This window comes from Falco peregrinus, chromosome 7 (genome assembly GCF_023634155.1).
Source record: "Falco peregrinus isolate bFalPer1 chromosome 7, bFalPer1.pri, whole genome shotgun sequence".
Taxonomy (NCBI): Eukaryota; Metazoa; Chordata; class Aves; order Falconiformes; family Falconidae; genus Falco; species Falco peregrinus.
This window is the reverse complement of record NC_073727.1, coordinates 52,502,766-52,525,663: the sequence shown is the minus strand read 5'-3', so window position 1 is coordinate 52,525,663 and position 22,898 is coordinate 52,502,766. Positions and strand designations below refer to the sequence as shown.

General features: G+C 46.9%; 1 protein-coding gene across 1 annotated transcript; it reads left to right on the top strand.

The window, feature by feature from the left end:
- Positions 1-8,015: 8,015 nt before the first annotated feature.
- On the top strand, positions 8,016-17,246 carry TBXT (T-box transcription factor T). The gene is made up of 8 exons (XM_055811255.1): positions 8,016-8,356; positions 8,539-8,803; positions 9,374-9,508; positions 10,258-10,319; positions 10,414-10,475; positions 11,429-11,605; positions 13,187-13,319; positions 15,181-17,246. Exons 1-8 carry the CDS (start codon positions 8,151-8,153, stop codon positions 15,446-15,448), a joined length of 1,308 nt encoding a protein of 435 aa, XP_055667230.1. The 5' UTR covers positions 8,016-8,150; the 3' UTR covers positions 15,449-17,246.
- Positions 17,247-22,898: the final 5,652 nt, after the last annotated feature.

Sequence of the window (22,898 nt, the reverse complement as noted above, 5' to 3'; positions counted from 1 at the left end):
GGAATCAGCACTGAAAGAAAGAAACTTAGCGCACAGCATTGTCAAAATTGTGCCTCTGTAGAGTGTTTCGAACTAGTTAATCACTAAATGAGGCCACTGGTGTTTAATATGAAAAGGTAGCACAGATTTTCTAGGCAAGGGAACTATACATTTTTCCTAACAACCTGCAAGACTATTCATGATAACCCAGGAATGTGGTGAACATCTACTGATCTGAGCTAGACATAAAAAATACTTTCATAGGAATGAGTAATTTTAATTAGCACAAAGGTCAAATTCAAGGCAGATAAGAAAAACATTTAAAGTTAAATTGGCTTATAAAAAAATACAGCTATAAGTCTTCATGCTTTGGGGAATAAGTGAGTCAATAGAACCACGAAGGCAATGCCTCTCTGACTGGAAACGTTACAAAACAATCTGCATAATCAGGGGTGAAGGATCACGTTTTCCTATGCAACAACTAACCACTGTTAGACAGGACATCATACTACACAGGCCACTAGTCCTAGGTCACAGCTGACATTTTCTTAGCAAGGGCAAGAAAGATTTTCTGGCCCTGGGAAAGCATCTTAACGTGCAGAGATTTCAAAGAGAAGCTCAGGTGTCTGCAGTGTCTCCTAGGCATTCCTGGCACTGCCTCCCATGGCACATGTGCTGGTGGTTGTTACATGATGCGGTCCCCACACATTCATCATTTGCTGCTCATTCATCATCTCTGTTGTATCTGCATATGGTATTGACAGCACAGACTGCTAGGCAAAAAGGTAGGGCTTAAATAGTCCTTTTTTACTGTGGACTGTTTGTTGAGGTTTTTTTAAACAAATTGAAAGTGCAAAATGAACCAATGTCTGCAGCATGCTGGAAATAAGTGGGACTGAAAAGAGCAGTTTGGTAAAAATGCAAGTGTCCAAAAAGGATCCAGCAGGAAAAATGCACCCTTGTTAGAGAATCAGACTGGGCTTGCATTACCAGAGAGCAAAGATAGTGAATCTTTGTTTTGGCATGTAATTACTTTTCATTACTCATTATTAGTTTATCATATACTTACTTTCATTACAAACGGTTCCGGAGCAAGTAAGAATGGGATATTACCAATGAAAATGTCTTTGTAATATTTTCACTATGAAGTAGAGCAGCTTACCAGAGTGGAAATCCTGAAGACTTGCCCAAAGTGAGATAGTGAGTCAGTGTAGCCTAGAATCAGCTTCCCTGGCTTCTGCTTTCTTACATCAATCATCTTCCCACAGCTAAACTTGTTAGATGGCATAAGGCAGAAGAAAAGTGGCCAAGACCCAATTAACCTTTACTGAATTCAAAATAGGAAACTGTAGGAAACATTTGTGTCAGCACTTGTTGGGTACATTTAATGCAGAAAGGCTGAAATTTGCAAAACATTTTAGACTCCTTTCATGATACAGAGGACCACAAGCATGTCTGTATGTCCCAGAAGCTGCTCTCCAGGTCTGAGCCCTGTATGACAGGAAGATACTGGCATTAGTTTGCCTGTTGTCTCCCTGAGAAGACCAACAGGAGCTTCTTTATGGAGCTGTTGAGTCAGCAGTTTCTCTTTTCTCTGCAATTGCCACTTTCCAGTGAATGTTGCCTTGCTTATTTATTCCTTGCCCAGGTTTAAAGCTGTTGGCATCACAGTCCTGCTCTGCTCTGTGCGGTCCTTCTACCACATATTTTCCTCCGAGCAGAACTGTCCAGGATGGTGCACAATAAATGCTGTGTACATAATGGAAAAAAGATTTATGGGAAAATATGGTGGTGACTTGACTGGTTCATAAGTTTTTCACTTTCTTAAAAGTAGCGCTACAAAAATATTTGTATCAGATATGAAGTTCTTGTTGGTGAAGCAAGTGTGGGTAAGATGAAGGGTTGGGTATGTACAGTAGAGGTAGCTCTTGGAAGAAAGAAGTTAGTTGCATTTAGAGCACTGCAAGAGAGGACACAGTAGAGGGGGCTAAAAAGTGGCTCAGTTGGTATGCTGCCTGTGACCTCGAATAATATCTAGACTGAGCTACATTCTGGTCCTTTCCTCTGAGCCAGCTGCATCAAGATGATGGAGACAGCATCACAGTTACACAAAACTGCTGGTTATCAGGCAGTGGAGATTAACTCAAAGGAGGTAAAGAAGAAAAAAACAGTTTTCCATCAGATAGCTTCCTTGCTGATGAGAAGCAGAGGATTTGCTTTCGGTAATCCTTCATTGCTGAAGCTGTCCAAGTGCGTTTTATTTCATATGGATGAGGGAGTTACCTACAGCAAGAAATCAGGAAATAATCTTGGCAATAAAGGGCTCAGAAGAGGCTATAAGCTTTGGGGTCGCATTCGAGGCAATTACTAATTCCAAAACATGAGATAACCTAGATTTAGGCAGAAGTTGTAGGGTGAATACTAAAAACATTACCCTTATTTATAAAGTATGAAATAGTACTCATTAACACTGTATGTTTCCCTTTCCTGTGGAGCAGTGAGGAGGAGGGAAAAAAGTGGTAAAACAGTAAAGCAGGAGGAAAAAAAACCAATGGGAAAGGGGTTGATTTGTTTTTAAAAATTCTGCAATTACAAATTAGGACCTGTATCTTTTTTTCTAGAGGTATTAATACTATGTAGCTGTGAAGCACCCGGTTTGTCTTAAGCCTTACAAGTAATCTCCATGAAATGTTCAAAGGAGACGGAAAGGAGAAATACAGATTCCCAACTCCTTAAATCTTTTATTGATATTGAAAGAACTGCAAAAGGAATACGGTCTGTCTGATTCTTAGCACTGCATACTTTTATGAAGAGAGATAGTGCTCAGGGCAAGAATTAATATTCCCAGTAAAAGTATGTTGTTTTGGTTATTAATGTCAGAAAATCTGAAGACTTCTGCACTTGAGACCTGAACATTAGCTTTTTAACTTACCCTGATGTATCTCAGCAAGAAAGGTCGCACTTACATTAATGCCTTCGGGGAACTATGTGGGTTGAAGTATAGGAAAAGGTGTTGTTTATGGCAGGGTCTCTTGACAGGACTCCTGCTAGGATATTTATGATGAAGCAAGTACTTTCTGTCATCAGACTCCTACAGTCCCCGTTTGCAGCCAAATATGTCTTTGGTGTGTGAGGGGGTTTGGTTTTGTTTTGTTGTTGGTTTGGGTTTTGTTTGATTGGATTTTTAAGATTAACCTTTAGGCCAGCGTAAAGCAGTGAACTATCTATTATTCTACTGCTTCACTTAGCAGCCCTGGTGGTCCATTGTGCCTGTCCCTCTTTGCAGTTTTTAAAGAAATGGCTTGTTGGGAGTGTTGGATGGCTCTTACTTGTGTATCTATGCGTTCCCACTGGCTTACTCAGGATAGCTTAGTTTACATAACTCTTGTCTTCTAAGCATTATCATTAAGATTCTGAAAAGGATATTCTAGCTCAAAATTTTGAGCTTGAATCAAAAGTACTCTGCTCTCCAGACTGCTGATTTCATCCATCTTTGAGCCAAACTCTCCCTTAAGGGCTTTCATAGGAGCTTCGGTTTATGTTGTTGTTGTTTTCCCCCAGTTGGTGCTGTCTAGTTCAGCAGGCGCTGAAGTCATTGGAAGTTTGATCATTGACTTTCAAGAGGGAAACCTCAGGATCTGAGCATTTGAGATGGAGAGGGTACTTAGCAGTGCTCAAGCAAAGATCTGACTAAGTCAACGGGAGTTTTGCCACCTTCAAAAAATACAGGATGGCACTCTGCCTTTGCCTTGCCCTGCCAAATGCTAAAGGGGGAAAGCAAAACAAACCAAATGCAACATGTTGACTACTTGTCCATTCAGACTACTTGAAAAGTAGTTTGTGTATGCATGAAAACCTTTGGAGAAGATTAGTCCTATTTCTTACCTATTTCTGTTATTATGCTAACAGTAGAGAACCTGAAACATACTTACTCCAGAGGCTTAATGCTCACAATGTATGAACTTCAAATGGACAAAACCGCTGTGTTTTCACACGTTGTCGTTTCCTATGTAGGTATATGTTAGTACATTGGGGTTACAAAATGGTGAGTTCTTATAAAGAGCTCTCCCAGAACAACCTTTAGGCTTTTTCTTGTTTAAGCCTTGTGTATAAGGAAGACGATACACCAGATTAACACAAAATCTGGAAGCTTCTTATGAAAAAGGCATTTACATCCTCAGTCAATGCCTCGGCGGTAGTATCAGTAGGACATTCCTACCCAGTGTCCAGGAAAAAGCAGCTGGCAAGTAGAGATAGAGAAATACATCTCTAATACATGTATATTATGCTGGATGTGTTCATTTTTCTTAATTATGCTGAATGTATTCATTTTTCTTAAGGAGGGGAAAAAAAGGGGGGTGGGGGGGGAGGGGAGGTCGTGGTAAGGTAGGTGTTTGCTCTTCAGGGGTGGGATGTTTTGACCTTTGGAAGGTGGTTTTCATCCTCTGGTACGACGGGTGCTGCTCCCCGGGGAGGGGCGGAGGTGCGGGGCGCTGGCCCAGCAGCAAGGGCAGTGTTAACTGCATGTGTCCGTGTCCGTCCCGGACTGCAAGTGAAAAGATAATTAAACAAATAACCTTCAAGATGTAATCACGCTCTCGCTTTCGCACGGCATCCCCAGGCGATTAAAGCTGCACATGGGTCAGCTGGTACCCGAGAGCTGCGGGAGCAGCCACGGACCAGTTCCACCTTGGGAAGGTGCCTGGGGGTTTGCGCCGCCCCGGGGAGTAAGGTAGGGAATGATGGACAGGTCTTACGAACCCGAGGTAACAGCTGGAGGCTACTACTCGCCCCATGCAAGAAGGAAAGTATTGCTATAAAGCGGGAATCTTTATAGCTGTTCGGCTGGAGGAAGTTTTTGGCTGTAAACTGTCATGCACTGCAGCTCCCGGTGAAAGGCTGTGGAAGTGGGGAGTCCTCTCCTGAGAGCCGAAGTGCAATTAACATCAGAAAAAGGGAGAAGGAACGAAAATAAAGACGGCAGGAATCCAAGCCCAGCAAAAACTTTACGGTTTGGGTTTCACCACCACCACCCCCAGCCCGCCCCGTTCCAAAGATTATATATAACTTCTGGAAACTTTTTCTTTTTTTTATGATCACTTAAAAATTTAAAGCTGGAAGGACTTCTTTTTTGAAAGGCCAGCTAAATCTGAGTGTATACATTGTCTGGGGTGAGCGGCACGGTCATTTGCGAAATATGAAGTAAAACATGAAATGTATCAAATTAAATTCAACTCTCCTTTGTTCGCCTATAGAGAGTGATCAGTGCAAAAAGTAGATATAAGATCTAATATATATATATAAAATATATAAAAGTATCTATATGCAAAAAGCATACAGATTGCTTCCCATTCCTTGTGTACATACATACATACATATATATATATATATATATATATATATATATATATATAAGGAATTAGCCCTTCCTGGAAGCATCCACCCGGAAGAATTAAATAGTGTTTTTTAAAGCCGCGATCGCCTAAATACATATTTAGATCGGCTCTATTTATTTTATTTATTCCTTTTCGGAACCGTTCGTTTTCCACCGAAACGGCCCCGTCGCTTTCAATTCCGGCTGGTTCTGCCTTCAGCTCTTAAACATGTTCGTCGTCAGGCGAGGACCAGTCGAGGGACAGCTGAGGCTGGAGTTTGCCCAACATGGGACATACACACACCCCCACACACCCCCACTGTCGCCTTACCCCCCCCCCCCCCCCCCCCCGCGCCGTACCCTGCGACTTCTGCAAAGGGGGAAAAGTCCCTTCTCTCCCCTTCACCTGCACGGAGGGGGTGACTGTCCGTGCGCGTCTTTGGGGTCAACTTGTCGCGGTGCTCGGCTTTTTCAGGATGAAGATGCTTGAGGTGTTGCCTTCGAGGTACGAGCCCAAAGGAAGGGGCTGCGGGCAGCGCGCCCGGCTCCTGCGGGCTCTGAGCCCCCGCGGCTTTCGCTGGGACCTGCCCGCTGGCTGGTGGCGCACCTGAAGCGAAATAAATACCTGATAGCGAAAAGACCGTCTCAAACTACCTATAGTAGCTACTACGTATCAGCTTAGCAAGCTTCGCCCGTAATTTCTTTGCAAATGCTGCTCTCCCTTTCCGAAGAGGACAAAAAGCGGGCGGTAGATGCTCAGGCAGGAAAAGCTTTGAGAAACTTTAACGCAAAGAATTAAGCTGAAGGGGTAGCAACTTTCCGAGTGTTTTTGCACAGTGGTTGCAGAGAGCGGGTGTGCGGAATGTGACATGTCAGGCTGAAGGGGAAAAAAAAAGCTCCGCGGAGGAGTAAGTTGGTGGCACAAGAGCCCGGTGGTGCTGTGTAGTGAAAACACAGCCGTAAGTCACGGCTCCTGAACCAAAAAGAAACGGAAAATAATAGCAGAAGCACTGGCTTGGGTGCAGGTTGGGTGAAGCCAGGCGCGCTCGGGCTGCGGCTCCGCTGTGTGCGGAGCATGGAAAGGCAGGGCTGCGGGCAGGGGTGCGGGCAGGGGTGCGGGCACATGTGCGGACAGAGATGCGGACAGGGATGTGGGCACGGGTGCGGACAGGGGGTGCGGGCAGGGGTGCGGACAGGGATGCGGACAGAGGGTGCGGGCAGGGGGTGCCTGCTCGCAGAAAGAGCCTGTGCCCAGACTGAACCCTGCAAGAGGGACCCCGCCATCGTGCCTCCCCCCGGTAGCCCTGCCTTCCAGGTCCTGCTGCTCCCAGGCAGCTGCCAGTGTACCCCGGGCACCTTCTCCTAAAATCTTAAAAATCCGGGCAGCGATGGTGCGGGTTCTTTGGAGAAGAGGAGATGCTTGTTTTAAAAGCAACCCTCACTTTTACACCGCAGCGCTCCTTTGCCCCCTCTCCTTTGCTCCCGTTTAAAGAACTTGTTATTGTTTAAAGAGACCCCGTTGAACTATTTCCTGCTCATTGTCACCTCTCTCCCCCTCGCCCTCTATCCAGGGATTCTCACGGAAAGGTAATAAACTGTTTCCCTCACACCACAGACCGTCGCAGCCCCGGAGAATGCAAACTATCAAACCACCGGCGGGCGGGAGAGTTTCAGCCCAGCCCTCCTCTCCCTCTCCTCAGCCTGGCTTTTGCCCCAGACAACTCGAAAAGAAACTCAGCCCGTTGCAAAGTCCCACCCGTGAGGCTCAGGCTCCACTCCTGCCCGCAGAAACTGGTGGGGCTTTCTCCTTGTTGTATGGAACGAAGCCTTTAGCTGTCGGCCCGGGGTTTAGGAGGTGGGGTGGCTCGTAACCATCGATCTGATTTTTAGACTTTATATATATATTATATATATTTAGGTGGGATGGCTCGAAACCGTCGTGGTCCGAGCATTTCGGCTGCCTGCACGGGCGGTGGGAGGCCAGGTCCGCGCCTTGTCTCACGGGCGGGCGCTGCAAGCTGAGGACCAGGTGGCGCGGGTGGGGTGGGTGGGGGGCATCACTGTGGCAGCTGCTCTGCAGGGCGATTTTAGCTTTGTGGTTCAATTTTGCAGCAAGGGCCGTGGTTGCTGACTGCAGCCTTCACTGCAGCTGAAGCGCCACGGCTTGCGTCCGGGCAGCCTGGGAAGCGGGGCCGGGGGGGGGGGGGGGGCTGGGAAGCGGCGGGGCGGGGGGGAGGGCGCTGCGCACAGCCTGCGGAGGGCTTCCCGTTCTTTCCCTAACTCTGGATCCGCGGCGGGGGTGTCTCCCCAAAGCAGACCCGGGGGCTCGCCGCGGCGGGCGGCGGTGGCCCCGCTGGCGAGTGCGGCGGGAGGGTGCCGCACGCAGGTTATGGGGCTGTTGCCGAGATGGGCCATTTCCTCCGCGGCTACCGGAGCCCCGGCCCCGGCGGCTTTGATAGAGGTGCAAACATTTGGGGGCAGATTTACATAAAATAGCCGCGTTTAATCCAGCGGGCCGCAATTAACATCACAGGCTTCCCCGGGCACCGTTGTGATATGGCCGCGGGCAGCCAATCGGAAAGGCCGGCCGGGGAGATCAAAGCGGCCGCCCGCCAATCAGCGGGGCCCCCCCGCCGGCATTGTGATGTCACCGGGGGGGTGTTTATGGCGGGGTATAACAGCGGCCGCTTCCCCGCTGCCGCTCGCTGGGGGCCGCGCAGGTCGAGCGGAGCCAGCGCCGGCCCCGCCGCTCGGGGCTCTGCAGGGCGCCGGCCCGCCAGGCGGGCGTGGGGCCGGGATGAGCTCCCCGGGCGCGGAGGGCGCGGGCAAGCCCCCGCAGTACCGCGTGGACCACCTGCTGAGCGCCGTGGAGAGCGAGCTGCAGGCGGGCAGCGAGAAGGGCGACCCCACGGAGCGGGAGCTGCGGGTGGCGCTGGAGGACAACGACCTGTGGCTGCGCTTCAAGGAGCTCACCAACGAGATGATCGTCACCAAGAACGGCAGGTAGGGGTGCCGCCGGCCCCGCGCCCTCCCGCCGCCCCCGCGCACAGCCTCCGGCGGGGGGTGGGGGTGTCCCCGGCGGCGGGGGGGCGGGCGGCGGCACAGCCCGGCTGAGCCCGGGGGGCGGGGGCTGCCCCCCGCCGTGCCTCGCGCCGCCGTGCCTCGCGCCGCCGTGTCGCCCGCAGGAGGATGTTCCCGGTGCTGAAGGTGAGCGTGTCGGGGCTGGACCCCAACGCCATGTACTCCTTCCTGCTGGACTTCGTGGCGGCCGACGGGCACCGCTGGAAGTACGTGAACGGGGAGTGGGTGCCGGGCGGGAAGCCGGAGCCGCAGGCGCCCAGCTGCGTCTACATCCACCCCGACTCGCCGAACTTCGGCGCGCACTGGATGAAGGCGCCCGTCTCCTTCAGCAAAGTCAAGCTCACCAACAAGCTCAACGGCGGCGGGCAGGTAAGCACCGGCACCGGGACCTGCGCCGCCCTCACCGCCTGGCCGCGCTCGGCGGGGCCGGACCGACCCGTCCCTCCCGTCCCGGGGTCCTGCCGGGCCACCGCTCGCTCCCTCCGTAATGCTCGTCCGTGCGCTGTTAGCAAACGCGCCGGCGTGGGGTGAGTCCTCGTGTCCCGTCCTCCCACCCCCCGCATGCTTTCAGCAGAGCTGGTCTTTCCGCTGGGGCTGGGTGCCTTGATAATTTGACTTTCTGCTTTAAAATCCCTGCCTGGTCCGAATCTGCAGTGTAGTAGGCTGCATCCTTCTGGCTCTTCATCGCCAGTGTGTTTGCGGACTATGCAAGCCACCCTGTCAGGTAACAGGGATGAGGATAACTGGGCAAAAAGTCGGGGTGCCTGACTGCAATGTTCCCTTCTTTTTCTTGCAGCTCTGCTTTTAGGGTTTATTCGTACCTGTTGGCTCTTTCTCCTCTGCTGGAAAGATGGATCATTAGATACTTTACAACCTGAGCGCTCGCTGTGCCTGCCGCCACTCTGTCACTGCTTACCTGCTCTGTCCCTTTGCTCACAGATTATGTTGAACTCTCTGCACAAGTATGAGCCAAGGATCCATATAGTGCGAGTGGGTGGCCCGCAGCGGATGATCACCAGCCATTCCTTCCCCGAGACCCAGTTTATAGCAGTGACAGCCTACCAGAACGAAGAGGTATGCACGGCGGGGAGGGAAGGATCCGAGTACCAGCAGGTTTCAAGTGGCAAAGCGCATGTTACAGAGCAAAATAATGGATCTCGCTTCACATTTGTCAGTTCTTGCTGTGCTTTGTTTGAAGCTAAATGTGAAAAAAGAATTGAATATATGTAGAAGACCTATGGATGTACAATAGCACAAAGATCTGAGTGCTGTTTGTCTCCTTATGTACTGCAAATTGATTGCAGGAGAGTAATTCTTAAAAGATTCTGTGGGGCAAACAAGTATGGTAAGAAATACAGCTGTCGTTTTCGGCTACATAATGAAATAACTGGACATGCCACTTTCAGCGCTGGCCTTTCTCTGTTAGCCAAAATGCACATTTATGTTTAATGAGTCTGTAAATGACCAGTTTTTTGAGATTTACCTTTTTTTAATGGCCATTCTGCTCTGGCTTGAAATGTGAAGGTTTTTGTAACTCTTCAGTGTACTACCTTTCTTAGCTGTTTCCTTAGCTGATCAATAAATGCAGACAATTCAGTCTCTTAGAATTTGACCAAGGGACTAATTCCTAGCCCTCTGCTAACAGCTCAGACCTTAGGGGCTGTTTAATTGATGTCCGTAGGTTGGTGTTATGGGCCTAATCTTCTTTCTTCAAAAATCTGTGATTCCACTAACTTCATTGGCTAGTCCTAATTCAAATCCTAGTATCTGTATGGTAATGAATGGTTATACTTGCAAATAAAGGTATTTGTTGTTGTTTTTAGATCACAGCTTTAAAAATTAAATACAATCCGTTTGCAAAGGCATTTCTTGATGCAAAAGAAAGGTGAGAGCCCTTAACTCAATTCTAAAGTGTGCATTTTTTTACATAGGTCTGTAAAAGCAGATTCTTAACTAAGACGGCACGTTTTCTCTTACAGAAGTGATCACAAAGACATGATGGAGGAAGTGGGAGACAACCAGCAGTCTGGGTATTCGCAGCGTACGTTTCCTTTCATTTTGCATCGTGGAGATAACTTTGATTTCTTCTATCTTATCCGTTAAGTTAAGCAGAACTTGGAGAGCAGAGTTTGCTGGCTGGCTTGTTAGTTCATAGGGGGAATAACATTACCAGTCCTCATGGTTGTGGTTCGTGCAGGTTTATGATTGTATAAGTATTATGATATATGCGCGTGTATGGTTAAGATTTCTGCATTACATTCAAAATCCTTTAATAGAATCTTGCAGTTACCTTCATGTCTAAAAAGACAGCTGCCTTTTGTATGCGAGGGCAGCAATATTCATATAGATACGGAGGCAAAAGTTAATTTCAAAATACAGCAGAAAATTGCTGAAATGGTACTTACGTTTTAAGTACTCTAAGAAAATTAGGGGAAACCGCTTAAAAAGCTTTTTCAGATTGGTAAAAATTATTAGTGTTCTAATGATTTCTGTTTTAACAGATTCTTGCTAAATGTCTGCAGCCTATAAAGGTGGGAAGTTGAGTTGCAGTAGGAATTGCTTTGTTTCAGTGAAGATGCCTAATTTTTAAGAGTTCTTCTTAGCATTCTTAGAAACCTTAGAACTTTGGTATAGATTGAGACCCCCAAAGAGCAATTTAAAACTGAAGATTACGCTAGCAATTACTGAGCACACACTACCTATGTAAGGGAGGGTTTAATCATTTCAGTGTTTCCTTGCTGTGATTGTAATTCAACAATGATTTAAAAAATAGTGTTAGCTTAACAGGGGGCTTCTTATAAGCTGTTGTCTAATTTTCCTTCATAAGATCTCTTATGAAAGTTGTAAAGATCCAGATTTTTCAGCCATGTGGAAACTGTTTCCTTTCCCGAGTGAGTGTGTCCTCGCTGATCAATTATTTATCTGGTTGCTGTGATTCTTTCCCTGCCTGGCTGCATTACATACCCACCTTACAAACCTCTTGCTTCCTCACAGTAGGTAGTTGGCTTATCCCTGGGACTGGGACTCTGTGCCCACCTGCCAATCCTCACCCTCAGTTTGGAGCCCCCCTGTCGCTCTCCCCTGCTCACAGCTGTGAAAGGTACTCATCGCTGAGGAACCACCGTCCTGCCCCCTACCCCAACCCCTACACCCATAGAAACAACTCGCCAAGTAAGTCTGATGTTGCAGCTCTGTAAAAAGATGGGAAATGAGCAGAGGGATGCGAGCTTTGAGCAGTGGGCATCTCAAGCGATGACACAGAAATTGAGGTCGCCATCTAACTCAGTTGGCACAGAGCGCTTGGGGCCAGCATTGCAAAGACATAGGGCTGATGAGTACGTCTCCCCAGTCTCTTTATGATGGAAAACCTGAGGGTGTGTAAAACTGTTTTGTGCTAATCTGTTAGATTATGTGGTTCTGGCTTTGTCTTGTGCTCTTGAATTCTTGTAACCAGTGAGCTTAAGCTTACTTTGACTTTTTTAAGTTTGAAAATGAGGATTTTAATCATTAGTTAGAGGTAATACAATGAAATGAAGAAGCATATGTCTGGTTCTGTTAGTGTCACTTGTTATTAACACATAATAATTGAGGGCCTGATTCTGTCAGCTTTACTTGCCTAAGTTAACATCAGTACGTTAAGGTTGTTCTCAGTGAGTGTCACAACTGGATATACAGAAACAATACAGAGCTGAATAAACTGCAGACCAGTTTAAAAGTTGTGCTCAGAAATAGCCAGATAGCTTAAGACTAAGTGCCTTCAGCCATAGGTACTTAAGGGAGAGAAGGGCATTTTTAACAATGATTTTTTGTGTGTGTGTGGTTTCTTTTTCTTCTGGCAAAGGCCTGTTAACAATTTTTGCCTTTCAGTCTGTATGGATATTGAAGGTTCCCACTTCACAATTCAAAATATTTTTTTTTTAAAGTAATACACCAGCTTCTAGATGCAGCCTGACCAATCTTGTATGTAGCTTTGTAGTTCATTTAACTAGATCTCTGTGGGCTTGCATCTTGGAGATGTTATACAAGTTTTGTGACTTGAAACAGCATAAATGAACAAAACGGCTCTGGTGTTCCTTCTTGCTTCCTAGTCCTCAGCAAGGAACCTCTTTGTCCCTCAGCCAGCTGCCACAGCAACTTCTTTCTCACTATGGATGGCTGTATAGGATTCCCTTTATAGCTTCCTAATGCCTTTGCTGTGTTGGCTGGCCAGTTTTGGTCACAAGCCAAGTAGCTTAAGCCCCAGTCCAGTCACTCCTGATGGTGCCTAAGGCAGACTTCAAAGCCCGTGGTGGCATGCTCAGCTCAAAACTGGGATGTGTGATCCAGTGATATGCGCACTATTCAGGGCTGCCAGGCTGCTACTGCCAGTGTAGATGATGCAGATAAAAAGGTGCCTTGGGACAGCGTAGGTAAGGAGCTCGCCTCTTCCCACTGACCAAACAGGGAAGCATGGGCTGAATTAGCAGGCGGTTTGAAGACAGCTTTTTAGCCATAGATCCTACATAGAAATAAGACTTTGCGGTTGTAAGTTGAGCAAAACAACACGTCAGCAGGGGCAGTGCCAGTGGAAGTGTAAGCCTGACACAGCTGGTAGCTGACTTCATTTTTCTGTGTGTGTGTATGTAATTTTATTTGGTTTTTTGCAAGGCAGTAGTGGAGGAGGGAGGTTTGAAGTTATACATTGCATTTGAATACAGAATTGTTATTTGGTTTGGTTCTAGTGTGTTTTAAGTGCTTGCTTGCTTTTTTTAGCAGCCTATGCCGATAACTCCTCTGCCTGCCTGTCCATGCTGCAGTCCCATGACAACTGGTCTTCTCTAGGAGTTCCCACACACACGACGATGCTGCCCATGAGTCACAGCACTGGCACATCTACCAGCTCCAGGTAGGAGTCCATCCCTCAGCAGCCCTCAAACTGATCTATTGATACTTTGTAGAAAGAAAAGGCTGAAATAGGAGTAAAGTCACCAGCAAATTGGAAATCCTTATGACCATGTGTGAATCATTCCCTATCTGGGGAGGGCACAGAGAAGGATTGTTCTCAAGGAAGACATTGAAGAAACAGATAAAAACTATGGTTTTTGTGGTTTGGTTTTGGAAATGTAGATACTTGTGACAGCAATATTTGATAGATTAAGGATTGCAAATCACTTAAATATCCATTGAATTTTAGTATGCTTTTTTAAGTTTCATCTCTTTTAAGCAAAATGATGGTTAAAAAGTTTATTTTTGGTCTGTTTCATTTTAGCTGGTCACTGCTCTCCCAGCCATCTCAACAAACCCTTGTTCTACTAACGAAGGGGCAGTGAACCATAGTGTGGAGAGCAAGTGGTTGGGGCAGTAATTCTTTACTTAAGTATTTGCCACACAAACCAACGTATCATGGGATTATACACATGGTGAAAGTCTTTCCCATTTTGTGATCATATAAATGTATCTCTTTCTCCTTTTTGTCCTTATTATCTTAATTAAACTTTTGAATCCTTTAGCAGAGATTTAGCTTTCAGTCAGTCCCTTAGAGCTAAACTTCAAAAAAAAAATCGAAGAGATACAGATAAGGTGGTAAAATCTTTGCTATTAACCACAGAGGGCTGAGGTTTGGGCATCTTTCTCAGCGATTCAGACCTACAACTCCATTTGCAGAAAGCATTTTTATTTGAACCGTGCACATGGACACTTTGTTGTTAATCAGAGTATGCACTACTACCTGGTATAAGATAACTCTATTACTGAACATAAGTTTTAGTCCTGAACATGTGTTAATGAAGCAAACAAGTCATCCTAGCACTTCTATGTCTGACTCCCAGGATTTATACTTGGAAAGTTGCAAAGTCCATTGAGTTTCAGTTGCTGCGCTGAGTTGTGCAGTAGATAAAACCATTAGAGCTGGAACTGTGGGTCCTCAAGGAAGGCATTTCTCCCCAAAGACCCCTTTTGTCTAAACCCCTATCTGTAAAGTAAGAATAATATTTATCTATCTTGTTAAACTGCTTGAGATAAATAGGTAGAAAATGCTGTGTTGTATTATACAGCAGGACTGAACTTTTTTCATAGTGTTTCTCTTGAATCACCTTGTTTCTTGTAATTAATATGTATATTTATACATACGTGTGTGCATATACATACTCTGAGGCAAGAGAGTGTGGAGGCTGTCCTCACAAGGCTTTTCTTCCTTTCAAGCAGTCGTTTCTGTAGTATCTGCAATCTGCAGCCATCAGTCTGGCTCTTCCCCTCCTAACATGAGATGATGAACAGGGAGGGCTGAACTGCTGTCTGGAGGCACCTGTCCCTCTCTGACTACAGAGGGACCCAAGAGGGATTAGGGCTCTGGCAGGCCCATGGCAACGGATTTAAACCTGCCTAGGTCCAGCAGCTGCGGTGTCCAACCTCCTCCACCATGTGCCTTCCCCCTGAGGCAAGGGCATGGCACGGCTTAGGATCAGCTCTCAAACCTCCCCGTTTTTCAGCCAGCCTGTTCATTCCTCAGCTTGGCTCAAAATCCGCTGGTAATACCTAGCGCTGGAACCTGCTGTTGGAGAACAGGGAGGTTAGGTTTATTGGTGGCACGCCATGAGTACAAATCCTGCCCAGGGTTCCTTCCTGCCTCACAGTGGCTGGGAACATACTAAAGAAATTCCCTGTCTCCAGCAAATGGACCCAGCCTTGGAGCTGTGTTCTGACCTGAGCAACTGCCAGCAGCACTAGGGTCACTATAGTAACTTGTTCTATCGCTTTCCCTCTTTCAGCCAGTATCCTAACTTGTGGTCTGTGAGTAACAGCACCATCACACCCGTGTCTCAGCCAAGCGGGATGTCCAATGGCCTGAGCTCCCAGTTTTTACGTGGCTCTCCAGTGCACTACACTGCCCTTCCGCACCCCGTCACTGCTGCCTCCTCCGCCTCCCCCCTGTACGACGGCGGGGCACCCACGGACCTGCCCGACAGCCAGTATGATGCCTCTGCACACGCCAGGCTAGCATCCACGTGGACGCCTGTCACCCCTCCTTCCATGTAAACCCAGACCTTTTCCTATAAGACAGACTTTTTAGCTACTGAATTACTTTAAATGCTTAATCCTCAAGGAAGAGAAAAAAGGAGACATGAAGTAAATTACAGACAAAGCATCTGCACCGCTTTGCATAAAGCGTCTACGTTATACCTCTTATAGTGAACATCATTGACTTCATGTAGTGTTTACAAACCTGGTGAGCGTGCAATTCTGAGAGCAGATTCACTGCTTTTAATCTTTTTTTTCTTTAAGTTTGGTAGACCTAATTTTTAAGATTTTTACTTAGATTCCAAATTTCTCAGTGTTTGATGTATTTGGACCTGAGGTTTGGCGTCGTTCTTGAGTAAGTTACTCCTAACTGTTTTTCAGTTATTTTTTTTTAATGGCAAACTTAGCTATAGTCATGAGAAGACTTTTATTAACTCTCTAGTTAGAAGCATTCTGAAATATGCACAAATGTAGCTGAGGAGTGAAGTTTTTGGAAAATCATGTGCACTAACACGTATTTGCCTCACAAATACGTTGCGTTCTTAACTGTATGCTTATTTCCTTGCTGCTGAATTAATGTTGAGACAATCTGCCAGAACTATATTCTTCTTAATAAACGCAGTATTAATGTTTGGCCTAAATTGTTTCACCCAAAAGATTCCTTTTAGAGGTAAGTTTTGCTGTTTGATCGCATAGATTTCAAGTACCTGTCAGCTTAGCTAAACACCTCGTTTCAGACAGCCAATGTCTAGTTTAGGAGCCCTATCCAAAACCTCTTTGAGCCACTGAAAAAATACCAGTTTTGTTTGGTTTTATGGTCTCTGGCTCAGGCCTTAAGGGAGGGAGTTCAACACCTGGAGAATCATTCTAATTTATTTTATTTCAATATTGTACTCTGTTGAACTATATTTATTATCTGGTAAATTACAACTTTTTTACATATCTTAACATGTAGAAAATAATCCCTCAACCTACAGTGTACTCTTTTAAGACAATCATATGTGGGATATGTCACCCAATGGTACATTGAACAGCGTGGATATTAAGTAGTTAACTTACTGTAAGGGGGGAAAGTCCTAGTTACCAATAATTCTGGGGAAAATTGCAGATGTGCTAAGCTTTAAAATACACTGATGCCTTAACTTGCTGGAAAGATCAGGGCTTGATAAAATACTTCTGTCAGGACTGTTATCAAGTAATATGCTCTAAATTTCTGATGAGGCTAACCCAAAACGTTGGCCCAAAGTGTGCCCTCAGACATGTCTCTTTCTCCCGCTGACTCCGGTGAGTACATGCCCAGAGGAAAGTGAATTGTTTTGCATAAGCCATAATAAATAACTTTTATAGTGAAGTGCCTAATACAGTGAAGCAAAATTCTGTATCAGGGAATTCCTTAAATAACTCTGTGTGCTCACGTGCTACGGTGGCAGCTTGAAGATGAAAAAGCAAATTTTTGCCACCATTTTGGTCTCTTTGGCACCCTATGGGCAGGTCCCTGCACCTGGAAAGACTTTGGCAGGGCTTTGTCCGTGCGGAAGGATTTGTGTGTGACTGCAGGCTGCAGTCTCCTGGCGGTACTCCGGTGGGAGACAGCACCAGAAGCAAATGGCTGCACGACTGTGTTCTCTGTCAATATGTAAATACTGATCTAAGCGCTCCTATTTTATTGTGAAGGTAAATTGTGTAAATGATGTAAGTGCATTATTATTTAGACTATTTTGTAGAAATTAGCAACGTATTTCATTGTGAGGTTTTTTCTACTTGTATTTCGGAAGTATAATTTAAATTGAAAAACAAAGAGTAAAGATTCTTAAATAAACTTCATGCTTAACTTTCAGTTTGTGGGGAGTGGTGTGAAAGGTGGAACAAACGCACATCAGACATATCAAACCTATAGTATGTTGTCCTTCCACAGAGCGGTTTCACAAATGGTTCCTGCTGCACGGTGGCTTCCGGACGTGGGTGAAGGGTCAGAGAGTTCTTCATAACCAAATCAATGATCATTTAGTCATGAAGAACTTAAAAGATCTATTGAGATGCTACATTCTCCTCATCTGCTTCTCCCCCTTTTCCTGCCCCTCTTTGTTTCTCCCTCCTGTCAGTAAATCCTTGACTGACCCGTGGTCAGAGGTGTTGGGTGAAAGCTCTTTTCCCACAGTGACCAATTTGTAGGATAAATGCTGGTGCTGGATGCAAGCCTGGCAGCTGCTGTGTTCTACCCTGATAACCAGATTTTTCAAATGAGCTTCTGAATAATGACCCCAGTAATAAATGCCTGGTATACTCTGATATATTGAAGGAGTCTGTTGCAGACTGATCTAGCACTACAGTGACTGTGCACATAGCTGAGCATGCAAATGTCACTTCTGGGAGCTGATAGTGTCAGTGGGGGAGCCCAGCTCGTGTTGTGGAGGGAGCTGACTTTATCCTTTGCCCCAGAGCTATGCCCTCAAAGCAGACACATTGGAGGAAAGAGGGTGATCCATCTGCCGTGCAGTGAAATGGAGAGAGGGGTGTAAAGTGGGAGAGAGGTGCTAGCTCCAAGGCTGCAAGATGTCCCTTTGCATGGCCCCTGGCAGGCAGCCCACAGTGGGGCTGTCTTTGCTCCAAAGGAAGACAGTCCACAGCTGCTGCCCAGCACAGAGGTCAGGGGTTTCTCAGGTTCTTGCACAACTTGTACTGAAGAAACAATTCCTATGTCTATGTGGGCAAAAACACCTGGGGCTATTTATCAGCTTTTAAGATTTAGCTGGGTCTGGATGAACTACCTGCCTGTATCTGGAGCCCTCTGGCTATGTGAGGAGGAGCCTGGTGCCCCTCTCCTGCTATAGCTTGACATGCGGCCTTGGAGGCCTCCATAACACTGTTTTGAGGTGAACTTAAAGCCAGTGGGAACTTTTCGATGCCTGGAAGACCATGTGATACTAACCTGGGAGCTGAACTCTGGGTCCTGAAAGAGGTTGTCGTTGCCTGGTGAGCAACCTTGGCAGTGTCATGTGGGTAGCTTCTCTGCTGGTCAGTACTTTCATACTCGTTTTAGGTCTTGAGGCAAAGGCAGATTACCATCAAATTAAACTCATTGCTATGAAAAGATTTCTGAGCCTGAAGAATAAGTATGTATGCACAAGGCCTTCGTAGATGCAGCACTGCACATCTCCAGGCAGCTTGGTGCTGGTATCAGGTGGATTTTACCTCATCAGCCTTTTTTGGTGTGGGTTTTTTTTCCCCTCCCATACTTTCAAATGAAAGAAACCGAAACCTTTCATGCCATTGAAGGCAAGTTGTATGCTGCTTTAAAGCAGACTGAGCATTTCACCTTCTGTCTTTTCACACCTGCTCTGCCACCATCTTCTTCCTCAATGGTGTTTTCCTCTTGCTGGGTTCGTGTGGCTAAGCAGCCATCGGAAGCACCTCAGGCTCACAAACAGGGTTGCTGTTGCTGGAGGAGCTGGGCAGTCAGACCCGGATGACTCCACAAATACTCAAGCCAGCATGAAAACCACGTGGATGTTGTGTGACTCATCTGGAGAGGCTTTTCTCACCCGTGGGCTTGCGACAGCAGCGCTGTGCCATGCTCCCGCCCCAGCCGCCTGCTGGTGCACCCCTGGGGCTGGTGGCGGAGGCGAGGCGGAGGCACACATGTACCTGACATTTCCGAACGCTGAAAAAGGCTGGTGTGAGACAGCTCGCCCCAGCTAGCCCGCTGGCAAGCAGGGCTCTGTGGTTTCCCTGTACCAGTGCCACCACAGCTCTTTGCCACTTCTGTCCCCGTGCCACATGCCAGACAAGCACCAGGGCTAGAGATTACTGGGAGAGGTCTAAATGCTCGGGGATTAAGCCATCAGCAAATGCTCAGGACTCTTCAGAAACCTATATTGTTTACCATCTCCACATGTTAATGCTTTTTTCCTTTGGGTAGGGAATAGTTGCCACCTGCAAAAATCCTTGTAGACCCCTCAGCCCTGTTGCTCACGAATGTCTTGCTCTGTCTGCAAAAGCCATATGAATACTCAGTCCCATGCAGGAGTAAAACACCAGACTGGGTATTCCCACACTTGTCTCCAGCCTGACTTTTCCCCATAGATGTCAATTAGATTAAGTGAGATAATATATATTAAGGTATTGCATCACTGGCATCAATAGTCCAAGCAGTTAATGTAATTAAAATAAAAATTAACTAAAAAAGTAAAAAAAAATTAACCCCACACCTATTCTTAGGCAGGTGTAAAGAAGACAAGAAGAAACATGTATGTTTTTAAAATGACACACAGGCCCATTCCAGGGGCTTAGATCTGTGGAGAAAATCATTTTCTCTTCAGAGAGTCTGGTTTTATCTGCTCCTGGATTTCTGTGCCTTTGAAAACGGAGGTAAAGAAAATGAGGGAGCCAGTCTGAGTGGTGTATGGTGCAGTTCCAGCACCCGGGGTGCTGCCATGGGTACGTGACCAAAGGAGTGAATATCCTCCTGTAGATGGCTGGCTGTACTTGCTAGGCAAGGAGCTTGCAGCTTTATTTTTGCCTTTCCCTCTCTTAAGTATTGCTGCATTATAAAATTAGGTTACTGTTTCTTGATGCTAGTAAGCTATATTAACTGCCTCAGCCAGTCCATCAATGCAAATAATTCCTCCGTGATATGCAGTTATCTGACTTGTACTGCATAGGGTTGGAAGGACTCTCCTGAATCCAGTTACTTAATTACAGACAATCCCTTCACCAAGACTTTTTAGGAAAGCACCAGGGTTTGTCTCAAAACAAGTTGGTGAGATTTTGAGGAGATTTTTGAGTGCCTGTGGCCAGTGGTGCTCCTTTTTCTGTTGGGAGACTGTTGCGGTCCCCTTGCTTCTCAGTGCTTAGGAGCCATGTTTTAATTGTCAGCTGAAATTTATCTACAATCATGACTACCTGTTCTTGAGCCAAAACCTACTCCCAGCTTAAATACTTCTTCCCCCCAGTAGTGTTTAAGCTGATATGTATAGTTAGGCAGTGAATTCTCTGCCTCTCTTTTGACAGGTTATAAAACCCGTCTGTTCTGGGGCAGCTTTCCCCACGTGCTGGCCCTTTGTGCCTGAATGGCTCATTGAAAGAGGGAGCATGCGTGCATGCGGTGTAATGCACGGGCTTGAGAGGAGCCTATGCAATGGTGTGCCGCTTCCCTAACTGCAATGAAACCAGCCATTTTGATAACTCTGAAAATCACATTTTCATTATCTAGGGTTACATCAGTGGTTAACTGGTCATGGTGATCCAAGTCCTTCTTTAGCTATTTTTTGCTGATGAACTCCCATCTTTTGGCAGCAGAAAGTACTATTAATCTCTTGACTATGACTTCACCCTTGTCTCTGTCAGCTTTATTCCACTTCCATTGCTGCCTAATTGTCTAGTTTTTCCTGTGAGATACTTCCATTTTTCTCTGCATTAATGATATCTCCCGACCTCTCAACTCCAGCAGATTTTGTCAATGATCTCTTCAGGTTTGGACTAACTCTTTAATGAATGTGCTAACCCAAGACTGGTCCAAGTCCTCTGCTAGAAGCCTTTCTCTAGCCTGGCCCTTTCCCAATCGCTGTGCCCTTACCTAGTCTATAGACTTGCAAGTCACACGCTAATCTCCATGTGTGATCTGGGAGGATGGTCTCAGCCCTGTGCCGATAGGGACAGCAGCTGCCCTGCTTGAAGTCACCTGTGAGGGCCAGAGCTAGCAGGGAGAAATGGTGCTGGGGGGAGAGATGCATTTCCATGAAGTCCCCCCATAAAGCTCTGCAGATGGTCGTTTGTCCTGTCCATTTCATGGGAGGTTCAGATGGTTGGAAAGGAACTGCAGCATCTTAGTGTTTCAACTGACACCAGATAACAATAAACCCACAGGCCATACCAGCTTCCATTTCCATTCCTGTCTTTCATTGTCCTTTCTTTCAAACTTAGTAGTGAAGCTGTGTGTTCTGGAAGATGAACCTCCTCCCAAAGTCTGTCATGTGCGATGGCATCTCTGTGAGTCTTGGCCTTGCTCGAGCAACTTCTTTCCCCTGTGTCGTAAAACACACCTCCGACATCTGCTGTTTGCTAAATGTGCAACACCAGGCCTGAGCTGAGGAATAAACGTTTGCTGCTGGGTTGGGACTTCAAGTCCCCAGATGCTGGAAGAGAAATGATGTGCTTATTCCCTGACCTCAAGTACACTTACCTGCTTGAGCCTTGTTGCCTTGTTTGCATTTGAGAGTGACCATTGCCAAGCCTTAGGTCCCATTAGCCTTTCTGCTTTTGCATTATACCTCCTCCTCCTCCTCAGTGAGAACAGCAGCAGGCTAATGAATGCTTGTGAAAAGAAACCCTATATTAGCCCTAATTTTCATCACACTCTAATGGCACAGCAACCCCATTTCTCTCTCCTCTCCACGCACATGGGCTGCAGGCTTCTCTGGTCCTTCTCAGGAATGTGTCAGGTTTGCGGCACTTGAGCTTTCTGAGTGTTAAGTGACTCCTTGGAATGCCGTTCGAGGCTCAAGTGATGTAGGTCAGTACGGGGAGAGTTAATGTGGTTTACACAGGCAACCTGGAAAAACCCACTCGCTGAATGGAGAAAAGCCTGGAGAAGCCTAACAAAATGCCCAGAAAGGAAACCAGAACATTCAGCAGCTCATGAACGAGATCTGACTGTTTGCTCGTATTTGTGATCCCTTCCTATTTATGCAGGGACTGGTGTGCACGCTGGACAACTTGTGATCCGTGGTGGAAGGCTGTACGGCTGTGCAGAGGCTGGGCTGCGTGAGGCCCACGAGTGGCACAGACCCACCGGGTGGCTGGCCTGCCTCTGTGGGGAGGGGGAGAGCAGGCAGGTGAAGCTACTTGGGGTGGGCACACGTGGGGCTTTTTGGAGCAGGCAAAGCCAGCTGATCGTGTGATAGGCTAATTCACTAGTGGGGAAGAGGAGGAACTGCAGATATATTTGGGATGTGCAGGATAAGAGTGAGTTTGTCCTTGATCTTTGGAGTGGCCGGCCTTGGGCTTGCCAGGTAGGTGTGGAGGGACCGCTGGGCTGGGGCTCTGCTGTGAGACTGATGGTGTTTGGGGGACTGAGCTGCTGTGGGCTTGAGAGGTCTTTTTCCCCTGTGTCCTCTGGGGTAGAGCTGCTGTTTGGCTATAGTCCTGTGGTGGGATGGCCAGGAGAGCCTGCAGCTTGGTCCCAGGGGCTGCCCTGTGGCTCAGCCTCCAGAGGGGCAGCTTGCTGCAGGGCAGTTCTGGTGCTCTCTAACATAATTAGCTAACGGCTGTTTCTGCCAAGAAGCTTGTGGTCTGGGAAGGCAAAGCCTTCATGAGGCTTGCTGCAGGCACCTCTTGCTTCCAGGGTGGAGAAAATGCTTATTCTTCTGCCTTCCCTGGTGGCAGGGAGACAGCAGTGAGGCTGGCTGCTGCCTGATCTGCCACCGCCAGGGAGGAGAGGGCATGCCCCTGGAAGGGGAACCGTCCGGCA

Bases quoted from the DNA above. Each gene is read 5' to 3' on its own strand.
- TBXT (XM_055811255.1), top strand. From the start codon at position 8,151: ATGAGCTCCCCGGGCGCGGAGGGCGCGGGCAAGCCCCCGCAGTACCGC. The intron at 8,357-8,538 runs GTAGGGGTGCCG...TGTCGCCCGCAG, and splicing joins ATCGTCACCAAGAACGGCAG to GAGGATGTTCCCGGTGCTGA. The intron at 11,606-13,186 runs GTAAGTCTGATG...TGCTTTTTTTAG, and splicing joins CCATAGAAACAACTCGCCAA to CAGCCTATGCCGATAACTCC.